The 15,070-nt window shown below is 43.2% G+C and overlaps 1 protein-coding gene across 1 annotated transcript in view; it reads left to right on the top strand.

Annotated features, from left to right (window-relative positions):
* CAST (calpastatin) overlaps positions 1–15,070 on the top strand; it is a gene marked incomplete at its 5' end in the record, with an annotated part of 89,577 nt that overhangs the window by 40,283 nt on the left and 34,224 nt on the right. Inside the window, 11 exon segments of the mRNA NM_001009788.1 lie at positions 611–676; positions 1,407–1,448; positions 2,822–2,878; positions 3,275–3,388; positions 4,823–4,909; positions 8,755–8,823; positions 10,128–10,226; positions 11,735–11,815; positions 13,384–13,422; positions 13,903–13,995; positions 14,468–14,557. Coding sequence (NP_001009788.1) covers positions 611–676; positions 1,407–1,448; positions 2,822–2,878; positions 3,275–3,388; positions 4,823–4,909; positions 8,755–8,823; positions 10,128–10,226; positions 11,735–11,815; positions 13,384–13,422; positions 13,903–13,995; positions 14,468–14,557 — 837 coding nt within the window.

The raw sequence follows: 15,070 nt of genomic DNA on the forward strand, positions 1-15,070 counted from the left end.
TTCATGAACTTTGTTTCCTTCCCAAAGCAATGTGTGCTGACATAAAAGGGTTTGTTATGTGAAGAGCACATGTACCTTCATTACTGAAGCATAAGACCTGATAAATTAAGAGGAGTTTTAATCACTGTCTTCAGATAATATAGTAAAATATAGAAGTCTGTGCTGATACCACCAAGCACATAAAAAGGAAGGAAATAGCAGGAAGCATCAGGCTTCATTTTTAATCTCTTCTTTTGAGAAGTTCATAAACTGTTTCAGCAAGTTTTATTCTTGTTTTCCTTTCCTCCCTATATGGAGAAGGGATGTGTGCACTTAAGGAATTGTCTTTTTTGACACAGGTAACTTTTGGTTGGGTGAAATTGTCAAATGCTCCACTAAAGAACCTGAATCATAGCCAGCTCTTCAGAAGCGTTCCTCAAACTTGAGATTTGATCACTCAATTTTTACTGTGCAACAAAGAATCTATGCGCTGTTTGATCAAACCGTTGTAATATTGTGCAGACAGCGTTTCAGAAAACTTTTGATAAAACCTTTAGCTCTGTTAATTCGTGTCGCTTACCTGACTGTCAGATAAAATAAAGTCACACTTGGGGCTGTGCTCTTATATTAGGCTATTCCAGGCAGCAAACAGCTGGAAGGACCGCATTCTCCTAACAAGAAGAGACACAAAAAACAGGTGATGTGGTTCATTGTACCAGGGGACACGTATGTTTACTAATGGTCACTGCAGCTGCTTAGCATGAGCTAATAATTTCAGTTCACCATCTTCTGTAACGCTTTGGCCCATCACAGACTTCTAGTAGGCTTAGTTTACCCATCACTCGCATTCTGGCCCTAAAAATAAACTCCACTGCTTCCAATGTTCTCAACACTGTCAGCATCCCATTCTTGTACCTCATCAGCTGAAACCTGTGCTGAATATTCCACTCATAAAGAGGTCAGTCATGTTAGTAGCTTTGAGGGGTGAGGGGTTTTATTTTTATGTGTGAGCTACAGTGTTCATGATAACAAATCTCTACGTATCTGTAATACACGCAGAAGTAAGATGCAGATTTCCATCTCAGTCGTAAGAGCAGACTGTTAATTGATGTGCTTCAGTATTTATCTAAAGAGTTACAATTCCGGGAATTCCCTGGCAGTCCAGTGGTTAGGACTTTCTGCTTCCGCTGGAGGGGACACAGATTTGACTCCTGGTTGGGGAACTGGGATCCCACAAGCCATGTGGCATGACCACATAAATAGCAGTTACAGTTCCAAGAGAAGCATAATAATCTTACCTCACAACACTTACATTTATAAATACATAAAACTTATCTTTTAGCTCCCTTAGTTGAAGAAAATATATGATAAACTTTATAAACTCTGTTTATTTTTCCTTCCCTTCTTTTTCTTTCCTTTGCATTTAGGCTGTAAAAACAGAACCTGAGAAGAAGCCGCAATCATCTAAGGTAAATGATTTAAGTCAACTAATGAATTATTGGAATTCTTTGAAATAATAATGAATAGCCAATTTTCTACATTGGTTGCTGAATGGTAAAAAAAAAAAATTGTCAGCTAACTAATTTTGGATTACCCTTTTGAATATGATTATATAGAGTGGATATAAAATAATTATAATGTTAACTATATATATATAGTTAAGATGAATAATATTTTATAAATGAAAACAGTTTACTTCAGAAAGCATTTTGTTCAAATCTAGGTCTTCGTTCTAGCTGAAGTAATTAAAAAACAGGAGCAAAGGACAAGAGACAAAGGGTAATGAGTATCTGATTAATGATGAGACATGGAGAATAAAGGTTTCTATTGAACCCAGCACCTAGATAACTTGAAGATGACAGCCTCTCCTCAGAGGCCCTGAGTTTACCGTGGTGGTCTCACCTCCGTTGGTGGACTAGTTATTGGTTGTTTAGGATACAGCTCTCACTTGCCCTTGGGAACAGCTTCCCTTTCTTTCCTGATGCATGGCTGTCTAGACTGAAAGCCGATTCCCGTCTGTGTGGAGACGGACCCCGGAATGTCTGCAGGTGGGGCAAGTGTCTCTGTTCCGTAAGGTGCTGTGCGTTACTTCTGTCAAGCACACTTGAGCAGTTACTCAGATACGATCGCAAGGTTTCCTGTCGGAAAGCACAAACGCGGTTTGGGCTGGAGTACTTTAAGTGCAGGCAGGGGTGGCGGGCCAGGGTCATCTGGGTAAAAGATGAAGCTTATGTGATTCTGTGTAAGACCTCTTGGTGGCCCCTGTAGACGTATAATTCAGCAGCTGGTGGAAGTTGTCTTCTATTCCAAATTTAAATGTTTTTGGTTACCCAGCCTCGAGAGAATTGGATTTCTGGTGATACCTGTCTTCTCTACTTGTAACACAGAAAAGATCGTGTAAATCATTTAACTGAAAAAAATACAGTGTTCATGTCCTATGAAAGGAGGGGTTTTTTTAAAGTTAATTTAATATCTAGAGTAGGATCCCCCTATAAACAAACTCAGTGTTCAGAGTGATCTTTTTGATATTTCTGTGGATGGACTTGCAGTTACCAAATGATCTACATGAATTGTGATAAACAGCCTATAATTTAGATACATACCTATGTGAAAAGTCATTCCAGATGAAATACTACATTTTCCATTATTTTTTAAATAATTATCATTTTCAGACTGTTGGTAGGATTATTATCAACCAGACATCAACAACCACTTCTCTCACTGGGCCTTTCCCAAGAGAGGCAGAATGGTCTAATTGGGATCTTTGTTTCTGAGCTTATTTGCAAAATACAAAAACAATGGCCTAGAATGTAATTGCAATTTTATCTTTTGAAATTGACAGCCGTCTGTGGTTCATGAGAAAAAAACCCAAGAAGTAAAGCCAAAGGAACACACAGAGGTAAATGATCATTATTAGGACTTGACATCATAAGATGAAGCTTTTTTTTTTTTCCTTATTTTTATGAAGGATAAAATTCTGAACTCTCATCTTTCAACACTCAAGTCCTACCTAGAATGGCAGTTATTTGTTTTTCTGTTAAAATGGCACCTCTGTGTGGCATCAGCAGGCATTGCAATTTGTTTGTGTGATTCTTGCTGAATTTGGGAGAGAAGAATGGCATTGTTTCAAATTTTGTACCCAAAGTGAAATTTGTCACACGTATATCATACTAATTTAAATTCTCACAATTGACTACATAAAACACAACTGTTATAAATTGCTTTCTACTCCTCAGAGAAAAGTAGCAATATGTGACATATTGTTAACCGTATGGGGGTGTGTGTGTGTTTTCAGCCAAAAAGCCAACCCAAGCACCCCTCAGATACAAGAAGCAAGCATGCTCCTAAGGAAAAAGCTGTTTCCAAGTCAAGCGAGCAGCCACCATCAGAGAAATCAACAAAACCAAAGGTAAATAAAGCAGACAGATAGATGAAAGAAAGAAAGTGAAGTCTCTCAATCGTGTCCAACTCTTTGAGACCCCATGGTTCCCCCAGGAACCTGCCAAGTTCCTCTGTCCACGGAATTTTCCAGGCAAGAGTGCAGGAGTGGGTTGCCATTTCCTTCTCCAGGGGATCCCGACCCAGGGATTGAACCCAGGTCTCCTGCATTGTAGGCAGATGCTTTACCAGGTGGATAGATGGGGAAACACTAATGTCAGCTAGGGGATAAGATACAGATCCTCTGCCTATACTGATGTGTGCAGGTGACTCTTCGGAGCTATGCCAAATGTATCTGGTATAGTCAAGATTTGGTGTTATCACTTTCCTGGTGTTGCAAATAGCCTTGAGGGGACCTGGGACTATGTAAGGCCTGAGGAGGGCATCAGATGGGTCTGAGGGATGTTCCATCACACCCTGCCACTGCCCAGCAAGCAGTGCCCAGTTGTGACCTTGAGGGAGCAGGCTCTGGTGTCTTACAGAGAGGAAGCTGGGAGTTGAGGCTGCCTCCTGCACCCCTCTCCTCATGGTGGTTTAGTTGCCAAGTTGTGTCTGATGCTTGCAACCCCATGGACTGTAGCCCACCAGGTTCCTCTGTCGGGATTCTCCAGGCCAGAATACTGGAGTGGGTCACCATTTCCTTCTTTAGGGGATCTTCCCGACCCAGGGATCGAACCTGGGTCTCCCACATTGCGGGCAGATGATTTACCGACTGAGCTATGAGGGAAGCCCTCTCCTTATGGACTGTGGGAATTCACATGCCCTGCGTGATCTGCTCCTTACCTGGAGGTCTTAGAATTTTGTGGCTCTTACTGGAGACATCAACTTACAGAGCCAAAAAAATTAGAAAAATATTCTGTATTTCCAGAAGTAACAGTAGTCATATATAAGAAGAATAAGCATCCGTGAGAAGAACTTTTTCATTATGAGCTCTTGGAAGACCATATATCTCGTACACAACAATATACCTTGTATCAGGATTGCTGTGTGGCCCACCAGCTACAGCCACTTGTGTGTTCTATTTGGCTTACCATAATCAAAATGAATTTCAGTTAGCTGCCAACAGTCACAGTCAGAATAGTTCACATAAAATGCCAATGTCTAGCTTCTCTTGAAGAACTGGAATCGCTGGCAGCAGTGGGCCCCCATGGCAACACTTGACTGGCATCCCTGCAGCCTGGTGTGAGCCTCCCCGGCCCACTTCACCTGTGTGTTTTACCCACGTGGCCTCTGTAAGCTCTGGAGTCCAGCTCTGTGTCCCCCACATTGCATCATGTCCAGCAGAAGCTAGTGACCATTTCTCTACAAGATGTCCACGAGGGGAAACGGGCTCCCTGGTAACATTTGAAATGTATGATCTTGAAAATGGGCATTCAAAGTTAACTTAGTTCTGTCGATCTTTCAGACCAAGTCACAGGACGAGATTTCCGGTGGTGGAAAGAGCGCTGTTCCTGCTGTTGCAGCTGCAGCATCTGCCGAACCAGCTGACAAGGTGAGCACACGTGACGGATATGGCGTGTGCATGGGCCCTGACGCTTGTCAGGTCTGTTTATGAGAAACATATGCTCAGCGAAGACCCGTTCTCCCCAGGTTGGCCTCTGTTTAACCATTCAGCGTTCCAGCGCTGTCATACCCAAATAAGCCGTCATTCGGTAAAACTGAACACGCCCTATGTGACATTTGATGAAGAGGAGCGTGCGTCTAAAGAATAAAGAAGAGAGCAAGACACCAAAAATGAATTTTAAATTCCTGTATTGAATACAGTTACCGAGCACCTGCCATGTGTAAGGCCTCGTGTCAATACCAAGAAAATTAAAATGCAGCTGGACTCAGACCCTGCCAGCAGGATTTATAGGTTTGGGATGAAGCACATAAAACTGCCATGAGCATTTGAATTAGCATTACTCTCAACATTTCATATGAACAGTACCTTCTTGAAGCAAGTAAATCATGTGTGGTCACGGCACCTACATGAATTGATAGGGGAGGTTTTCGAGGGAGTTTCACAAGCCCTCTCAGGAGTATATGTGCCCTGCTAGCAAATTATGGGCAGCTTCCCTGGATCCTTTGAAGGAACTAGCCCAAGAGTGTAAGACAAGAAATGGTCTGCTGTTTCTACTTAGAGCTATACAGAGTTAGCAGTTGGTTAATAATCAGTTTGGAAGTCATCTTGTCTCAGAATTGCTAGTACTTATTTCTCTTAAAGCCACAGGTAACTAATTGCAGCAACAATAAGATGGAAATGAAAGCAAAAAAAAAAAAAGTAGCATGTTTATTTTCCTGCTTCTCAAAATGGGAACTGTTATCCCCCTGCAGACTAGATGGTAAGGAAAGTCATAGGATAAAAGTATGGCCCATCTCACTGAAACATCCGTTTTTCTTAGATTTTGAAAAGGAAAAGGCACGCTTATTTTTCTCCAAACTAACACAGATACCAGGTGGCATGATGGCAAAATTTACATGAACTTTAAACGGAAATACTCAAATTTTAAACTGGTTTGGTTTTCCCAGCAGACCCCCTGTATGTACCTTGAGACTCCCCCTCCCGACCCCAGGGTACACCTCACTCTTATGTTGATGAGAGATGCCTAGATGCTACAGATGGAAAAGTGGATAGATTGAAGGTGGAGGATTGGATCTCTTGGAATCGATTTAAAATGCACTCAGAATTTGAAAATGTATGCCACACATTATGTAGCCAGGGTTATCTATAAAATCAAACAGTAAAGTTAGGCAAGGTCTGTATGGGATTCTGCTTGCCTTGGCTTGTGCTGGGGCTTGGGGCAAATTATTTCACTTTTCTTTGCCTCTAATTTGTCTCCCAGAATATGAGGTTGACGAGACCTGCGTTTTCTTTTTCAGTCCGCACCGTGTGTGAAGCACTGTGGACTGCGGTCTGGCTCTGCAGGACACTGGGCTGCAGGCTGGCCTCTCTTTTTTTGAATGTGCTCTGCTCAGTCATGTCCAGCTGTTTGTGGCCCCATGGACTGTAGCCCACCAGGCTCCTCTGTCCGCGGGGATTCTCCAGGCAAGAACACTGGAGCAGGTTGCCATTTCCTCTTCCAGGGCTTCTTCCCAACCCAGGAATTGAGCCCGAGTCTCTTGTAGCTCCTGCGTTGGCAGGCGGGTTCTTTACCACTGAGCCACCTGGGTATCCCTGGCCCCTCTAGTGTGCTTGGGGCTGCATTCAAACAGATTGAAACAGGCCCCCACAGGGGGCTGTTTGTGGAGACAGGCATTCTGTCTGATTTGGAGAACCCGGGAAGACTTTGAGTGGATACGGTCTGAGTAAGTCATGAAAGGAAAGCTGGGATTGCAGGCTTGCAAACATAAGAAGAGAGAAAAATAGAAGTGTGATCTGAGTACAAAGGGCATTCCAGTGTGGGTGAAGCACTGGAGACAAGAGTAGGAGAGTAAGACCAGAAAGACAGGTCGAGGCGCTGCTGAGGAGCACGCTGAGATGCATTAATCCCCATGGCAGTGGTACAGCTGGCAGCAGGTAAACACTGGGGCTCAGAGAACAGATGGAGCGATACGATGGGATTAAAACCAGGCTGCAGGAGGATTAAGGGACCGCAATGGCTGTGATGAGACAGCATAGAGATTGGAAAGAGGGAGGCTGGTCAGGGGCTGTTCCGGGGAGTCTGAAGTCAGCCTGAATTAGAGCTAGGATAGAATCAGTGAATAGGGAGCAAGGCAGGGGGTGTTGCAGAGGTGCAGGCTTCAGGCTTTAGCAAATGATGGGCAGCAGTAAAATCTCAGATGACCTGGGGCCTCAGCGTCTGAATGGTCTAGGTTGGCAACCCTAAGGTGAGACAAGAGAGCTGGGTACCGAGCCAGGTACTGCTAGGTTTGTGTCAGTGCAGAGTCAGCACCCATGAGGCGAGCATCTTCTTAAGCAGTGAGCCGGGACCTGGTTACCACTGACGGGTGGACAGAGGTCAGAAGGAGGGGAATTGGTGGAGGCGGAAAACGGATGCCTGCCTTTGGACAGGCTGAACTGACGTTTCTGAGATGTCCCAAGAGAGAGGCAATTCGAACATCACTTTGGAGCCCAGGTGACGATGGAGAAGGAGAAGCGGGCTGCAGGGAGAGAGTGACACTGAGTGAACACCTGCGCGAAGCTGTGGATGAATCGAGGAACTGAATTCAGTTGCCAGGACTTCGGTTCACCCTGGTGCCTGCACAGTATCTTTAATACAACAATCACAGCACCTGCTTATGCAGGACTTCGGAAGAGCTTAGCATGTGCCCAACCACCGGCTTTCACACTGTGATCGATTAATTAATTGAACCCTCACAACCCCCTGAAGTAGGTGCAGTGACTGCCCTGGTTCTCACACACGGGGATACAGAGGTTCAGAAGGAGACATGACCTGCCGGCAGCCTCTTGTAGCCAGTGTGTGTGGGGGCTGATGTGCAAACCCAGAGCATCTGAGCCTGTACACTCCGCCTCCAAGCTCTACTGCGCAGATTGCAGAGACCTTCAAATAAGACAGTTTTCCCACAGTCTTCAACCCAACGACCTCGCCATTTAGTTCCTGCCTGGCCCCAAAAGCATCTGGCCCCTGACCCTAGAGAATGATTGCCTGGGCCCAGCAGCACAGCAGAAACATGCAGAGTGTGCGGGGCGAGGGGCAAAGCAGAAGATTTGCCAGAGTGGGCAGAGAACCGAGGCCACAGGTGCCAGCATGGAACCAGGATGGTGCTGTGAGATGAGAGTCAGGAGACGGGTGCTTGGCAGAGGAACGGAGGGAAGATTGTGTCTGGGTAAAGGCATGGGAATCACAGGTTAGAAAGTTGTTGGCAATTACTGATGGAGCAGCTGAAGCAGTGGTGGGAAGGGCATTCGTTTCGCGGAAATGAAGGAAAGAGTGTGTGATGATTTGACAAAATGAGGGGTGTGGAGGGCTTGATGTGTGGGCACAAAGACCGAGAGTGCAGCACCTAGAAGCAGTGGCTGCCTTGTGATAAGAAAGAATTCATGAGCGTTGCAAAGACTAGCTGTGGGTCCTGGGAGAGGCAGCCAAGAGCAATGAAGAGATGGTAGACCTGGATTCAGATCCTCGTGCTGTCCTTTACTGAGTGACCTGAGAAGTGGCTCAGCCTCTCTGAGCCTTGTTTCTTGCATCACTAAATGAGATTAATATCATTGTTGTTATTACTTCCGCTGTTCTGCAAAGTATTATATAACGCATGTAGTGTCTGGCACAGAGCAGATGTCCAGTGTATGATCAATATTATTTATGTTATAGTATACTCACTTTCAAGTATGTAATATTATTAAACTTGATGAAAGTATATGAGGAGTTTTTATCTCTTTCTCAATCCCACCAGAATAAAGAAAGTAAATTGTTAACATCGGCCGTGCCAGTTGAATCCAAGCCAAGTAAACCTTCTGCAAAGGTATGAAGACAGCAGGGCATTTTTGCATAGGTATTTATTCACAGTCTCCGTGTTTCTCATGATCCCATTTCTCGAGGGCAAGCAATATGAGGTGAGGGTAACTTAAAGGACCTTTTTAATGAATTGTTGTTTGAAGCTAATGTAACTGGGTTGGAAGTGTGACTTTTTTCGTGTATGTTTGTAACATTTTATATTGTAACCCTCTGTTCTGAAAATTCCAGTAACATATCGAGGAATTTACATTCCAGTTTCCCTCCTGCAAATGTACTTTCTTTAAACAGAGGTTTAAAGAAATCTAAAGAATGCCAGGTACTTCTTTATTCTGAAATTTCCAGTTGAATCACCCCAAAGCTAACAGACCCCAGATTCTATTACACAGTCTGGTGAGTTCCTGAAGTTATAGTAGATATATGGTAGTTGCAAAAAAAAAAAAAAAAAAAAAAGAGTAAGCGATCATTTTTAAGCTGCATTAAATAGTTAAGGGTCTTTCTTCAACTTGTTATTTTTCCCTTTAAAAGCAACTTAGTCTTCACAATGAATCATTTAAAACAAAATAGCAAGTTGTTTTATTTATTTGGCCGCACTGTGAGACTTGTGGAACTTCCCTCACCAGGAATGGAACCCTTGCCTTGCAATGCCCCCTGCAGTGGAAGTGCAGGGTCTTAACCGCTGGACTACAGAGGAAGTCCCACAATGTATGATTCTTAACCTCAGAAATAGGATGGAGTCACTGTTTCTTTTACCATTTTAAGCCCATATCGACAGAATAAACTGTCACTTCTTATAAATTTAACATCCCTTTCAGGAAATTTCTATTTGTAAACATCCTCAGACAAGCAAGTGAACAGAAAACCACAAATGAAAAAAAGAGCACAGGGCAATCCATTTTCGAGATACATTTTATTTGGAAGAGGTGGAAACAGCTGATAAAAAATACCAAGCATTTCCCCTCTTTCATGTAGCAACATGATCATCAGTCTTTGTATTCTGTTTTCTTCTCTCTTTTGACTGTTGGTACAGTGGTCTGGCAGCCGTAATGAACCATGTGCTTGCTCCCCTAGTTAATGCCTTTAGGCTTACTGACATTGTGATTCTTACTTGAATGTGGCTTTCTATCTTGCCAACCTAGAGTCTGTACGCTGGGACTTTAATAACTTCTATTACAGGCCAGATTTTAACCGTTTTGATAGCTGAAGAACTTTTGGTGTTTGGTGTTTTTCTACATAGACTTTCTTTTGGTAGTTAAAATGTCAAAGGGAAGGATGTTTAGCAAGTAGCATTTACATATCTGCTCCGTTTTCCAGTCAGACATGGATACTGCTCTGGATGACTTAATAGACACTTTAGGAGAACCTGAAGAGACAAAAGAAGATACCACAACATATACTGGACCGGAAGTTTCGGTACGTGATCTTGATGTCTCTAAAGATTCATGCCTAGTGAGTAAGAGGGCTAGAAGGTCATGGCCCTGATGCACACAAGGATGCGCCGTGCTCTGCCACTTGAAGAGAAACAGGATGTTGTTGGTGTCAGTGATAGCAAATGAACATGAGTTTGTGGTTGGAAACTGTCCCAGGGAGCTATGCAAGTTGTGTTGATCAGCAAACACTGATTGCTTGTTTCTTCTGAGACTATAGCTGGGATGTGCTCTGTTGAGTCACAAAGACTTATTTTCTGTCCTCGAGGTTTACGTCCTCATGGTTTCCAGATATTTCCATCCTGTGACTTGAACTTATTCTGATTTCTAGATGTTTTCTGCCCTCAGTTCATTTCTATTCCTGGTTCACAAAAAGCATTATATATTCTTTGGTATTAAGAAAGATATTCCATAGATTGGAAGAAAATATTGCAACAGACACAACAAAGGACTTGTTTCTAGAGTTTATCAAGAATTTTTGAGAGTGAGAAAAAAAAATCCAGTATAAAACTAGGAGAAAATTTGACCAGTAGACACATGAAAGTCTCTCTAGTAATTAGGAAAATGACACTGAAACACAGAGGGATAGCCCTTCACACTTACCTGATTGGCAGAAGTGTAAAAGTCTGACACGTGACAGAGGCTGTGGATATCGCATGAATATAAGCATTCCCTCTAACCAGCAGTTCCACGTCAAGACAGATTCCCTGGAGGGGGCCTTGCCCAGTGTGTAAGGAGTTACAAGAATAGGTGAAACATTTGGAAATAATTTCATTCAACAGGAAACAAGATGACGACAAGTGGAATGCTTTATGGTGGTTAAAATGGTTTGTTCATGTATCAATATGGTTTCATTACAAAAGCATAATTTTGAATAAAAAATAGTACATTGCAGAATGACAGTAGAATTTGATCTGATACCATTTATGTAACACTTGAAAACAGGCAAAGTAATGGTGTATATTGTTTATGGATACCTACATGTGGAATAATTGTTTTGAAATATACTCAGCTTTATACTGATGGATGTGATAAAGTTTGGGGTGGTGGCTATCTCTGGAAAACAAGGAAGAAAAATTGGATTACAGAGTGCTAAAACAGAGACATCACTCTGACTTTTTTTCATTACATAAGAAATAACTAGGTCTATTGAGTTGTATAGAAATTCACTGTTATCAACTGCTCTTTTGTAGGTATAGAAATATTAGATAATACAAATTATTTAAAAATAAAATGTATTTTATATAGGAATCAAATTTAATATATTGGTTTGACTATTTTATAGCATTATTTATGGGTTAAGCCAATTAATATGGGCAAGTATCTGTAGAAACATAAAATTTCAGAGTTGCACAAAGTGCTGGCTTCTTAATGATTTGTATTTAATCTCAATGGTTCCATAAGTTAATAATGCAGTAGTACTTTGATTTAAGAGTTATGTATACAACATTCTCAGCTAAAATCCCTATATGTACTTTTTTTGTTCCCCCCTAGGATCCAATGAGTTCTACCTACATAGAGGAACTGGGTAAAAGAGAAGTCACACTTCCTCCAAAATATAGGGAACTTTTGAATGTAAGTTAAACAGTTACATATTTACACCTTATTGTTTTCTCTTTAGGAGAAGGCAATGTTACCCCACTCCAGTACTCTTGCCTGGAAAATCCCATGGATGGAGGAGCCTGGTAGGCTGCAGTCCATGGAGTTGCTGAGGGTCGGACACGACTGAGCGACTTCGCTTTCACTTTTCACTTTCATGCATTGGAGAAGGAAATGGCAACCCACTCCAGTGTTCTCGCCTGGAGAATCCCAGGGACGGGGGAGCCTGGGGGGCTGCCGTCTATGGGGTCGCATAGAGTCGGAAACGACTGAAGTGACTTGGCAGCAGCAGCAGCAGTTTTCTCTTTGGAATTATAATTTTTATAACATTAATATATCCAGTTATTTTAACTTAGATAAAATAAGGGGCTTGTGAAACTATCGTTACTCTGAAGCTTACCGCATTAGTTTGATGGGGCTGCCATGTCAGAGTGTTACAGATTGGATGGCTTAAACAACAGAAACTTACTGTCTCACGGTTCTGGGGGCTCAAAGACTGGAGTCAAGATGTGGGCAGAGTTGGTTCTGCTTCAGGGCCCTCTGCTTGGTCTCCACATGTAGATACCTCCGTGCGGAATACTACATCTTCTTTCCACGTGTACACATCTGCATGTCGTCTTTTCTCTATGTGGATCTCTGGGTCACTTCCCCCTTTTATAGGAACACTGGTCATATTGAAATAAGACCCATCTTAATGTCGTCATTTCACCTTAATTACCTCTGTATTAAATTAAATACCAATTCATGGCAAATAGATGGGGAAACAGTGGCTGACTTTATTTTTCTGGGCTCCAAAATCACTGCAGATGATGATTGCAGCCATGAAATTAAAAGACACTTACTCCTTGGAAGGAAAGTTGTGACCAACCTAGATAGCATATTAAAAAGCAGAGACATTACTTTGCCAACGAAGGTCCGTCTAGTTAAGGCTATGGTTTTCCAGTGATCATGTATGGATGTGGCAGTTGGACTATAAAGAAAGCTGAGTGCCGAAGAATTGGTGCTTTTGGACTGTGGTGTTGGAGAAGACTCTTGAGAGTCCCTTGGACTGCAAGGAGATCCAACAAGTCCATCCTAAAGGAGATCAGTCCTGGGTGTTCATTGGAAGGACTGATGCTGAAGCTGAAACTCCGATACTTTGGCCACCTCACGCGAAGAGCTGACTCATTGGAAAAGACTCTGATGCTGGGAAAGATTGAGGGCAGGAGGAGAAGGGGACGACAGAGGATGAGATGGTTGGATGGCATCACTGACTCGATGGACATGGGTTTGGGTGGACTCCGGGAGCTGGTGATGGACAGGAAGCCCTGGCGTGCTGCGGTTCATGGGGTTGCAAAGAGTTAGACACGACTGAGCGACTGAACTGAATTGAAAGGCCCTATCTTCAAATAGAGTCCCATTCTGAGGTTTTAGGGGGTGGGACTTCAGCATGTGAGTTTTGGGAGGATACAGTTCAGCCCATTGCATTCACTGAGGTATGCATTTTGCTGACAGTAAGGATTAATCTTGCCTTCTCAGCATCATCAAACTAATATTTGTTTCAGAAAGAAGAAGGGATCGCAGGGCCTCCTCCAGACTCCTCGGTGAGTTTACATAAATGTCTTCCAAGATCAGATTTAACATTTTTCATGTCTTTGGTTGGGGGAATAGTTATCAATTCTGTATTTTTGGATTATGACTATCAGATGAAGTTTCCATGTATTCAGAGGAAGAGGGTGGGGATGGGGGTCGTTTCAGTGCTTGTTTATTTCCTAATTAGTTTTTTTTTTGAAGGAAAAAAGAGTGGGGCAAGAAAGTTTTAGGACAGAATAAATATTATTAAAAATAGGATGAGAATATCCTCCCAACATAGTAACAAGTATGTTGAGAGAAACAGAAAAATAATATTCATTGAGCATCCAATTTCCTCCCAAACATAGGCTTTCATCTGAGTTATTTCATTAAGTATCTCCTTTGGTAGTCAAAGAACTGCAGGAGTGCATTCACCATTTGCTGGGTTTATAATCTGTTCTGGCACTTGAATGATTCCCATGTGTGACCCGTCATGCTGCCTGTTTCTTTAGAAACCCCTGGGGCCCAATGACGCCATCGATGCCTTGTCATCAGACTTCACCTGCAGTTCCCCTACAGCTGATGCAAAGAAAACTGAGAAAGAGGTATTGTTTTTAATGCACTCAGGGAAACTTGTTAGAAACTACCTCCCACTTTAAGACAACAACTTTTTTTTAAACTTTATTTTTGACTTCGCTGGGTCTTCATTGCTGTGTTCAGGCTTTCTCTAGTTGGGGCAAGCGAGGGCTATTCTCTAGTTGCGATGTGCAGCCTTCTGCAGGTGGCTTCTCTTGTTGCAGAGCCGGGGCTCTGGGTGCACAGGCTTCAGTTGTTGTGACTTGAGAGCTCTAGAGCACAGGCTCAGTGGTCGTGGCTCACAGGCTTACTCCACGGCATGTGGGATCTTCCCTGGCCAGGGAGCGAACCCGTGTCCCCTGCGTTGCAAGGCGGCCTCTTAACCGCTGGCCACCAGGGAAGCCCCAAGATGCCAAGGCTTTTTACTTCTGGTTCTTACCGTCTGGTTAATACATTTCCTTCATCTGCCAGTCAAACCTTCTTTTGTATTTCATTTTTCAGAAATCTACAGAAGAGGCTTTAAAAGCTCAGTCAGCTGGGGTGATCAGAAGTGCTGCTCCACCCAAAGAGAAAAGAAGAAAAGTGGAAGAGGTATCAATAATTACTTCTTTGAACTTCAGCACGGTCCGCTGGATAGCAGTTTGCTTTCCTGCGGCTGATCCAGCTGACTTGGGGAGAATCGTAGTAGTGCATTGTACCCGTAGACCTCCTTTGTTCCCCTCGGGCCTGCGTGGCATAGTGAAACCAGTAAGGCTTATATTGGTCAGGCAGGCCTTCTCTGTTTCTACAGATGCTTATGGGTGATTTTGGCACACGTGCCTTGGTTGTGGGAGAAGACTGTCTCACTGTTACTCTACACAGAAGGGCAGGACCCCAGAGATACCACTCTCTGGGGACATCAGATCTTTGACTTGATTTTCTAAAGGGCCTGGAGTCCTGTGACCCTCAAAGGGAGTGTTGCTGCAGTTACTCTGTTCACCTTGACCACAGTCAGCTATAACGTGATTCTCAGGAATCCTGAGAGGTGGCCCTGCAGCTCTGGGCTGGATGAGAAGACCTGCCCTGTCTGCAGATCACCCAGATACTGCAAGGAGGAGTTTTCTG

Source organism: Ovis aries, chromosome 5 (genome assembly GCF_016772045.2).
Source record: "Ovis aries strain OAR_USU_Benz2616 breed Rambouillet chromosome 5, ARS-UI_Ramb_v3.0, whole genome shotgun sequence".
NCBI classification, from domain to species: domain Eukaryota; kingdom Metazoa; phylum Chordata; class Mammalia; order Artiodactyla; family Bovidae; genus Ovis; species Ovis aries.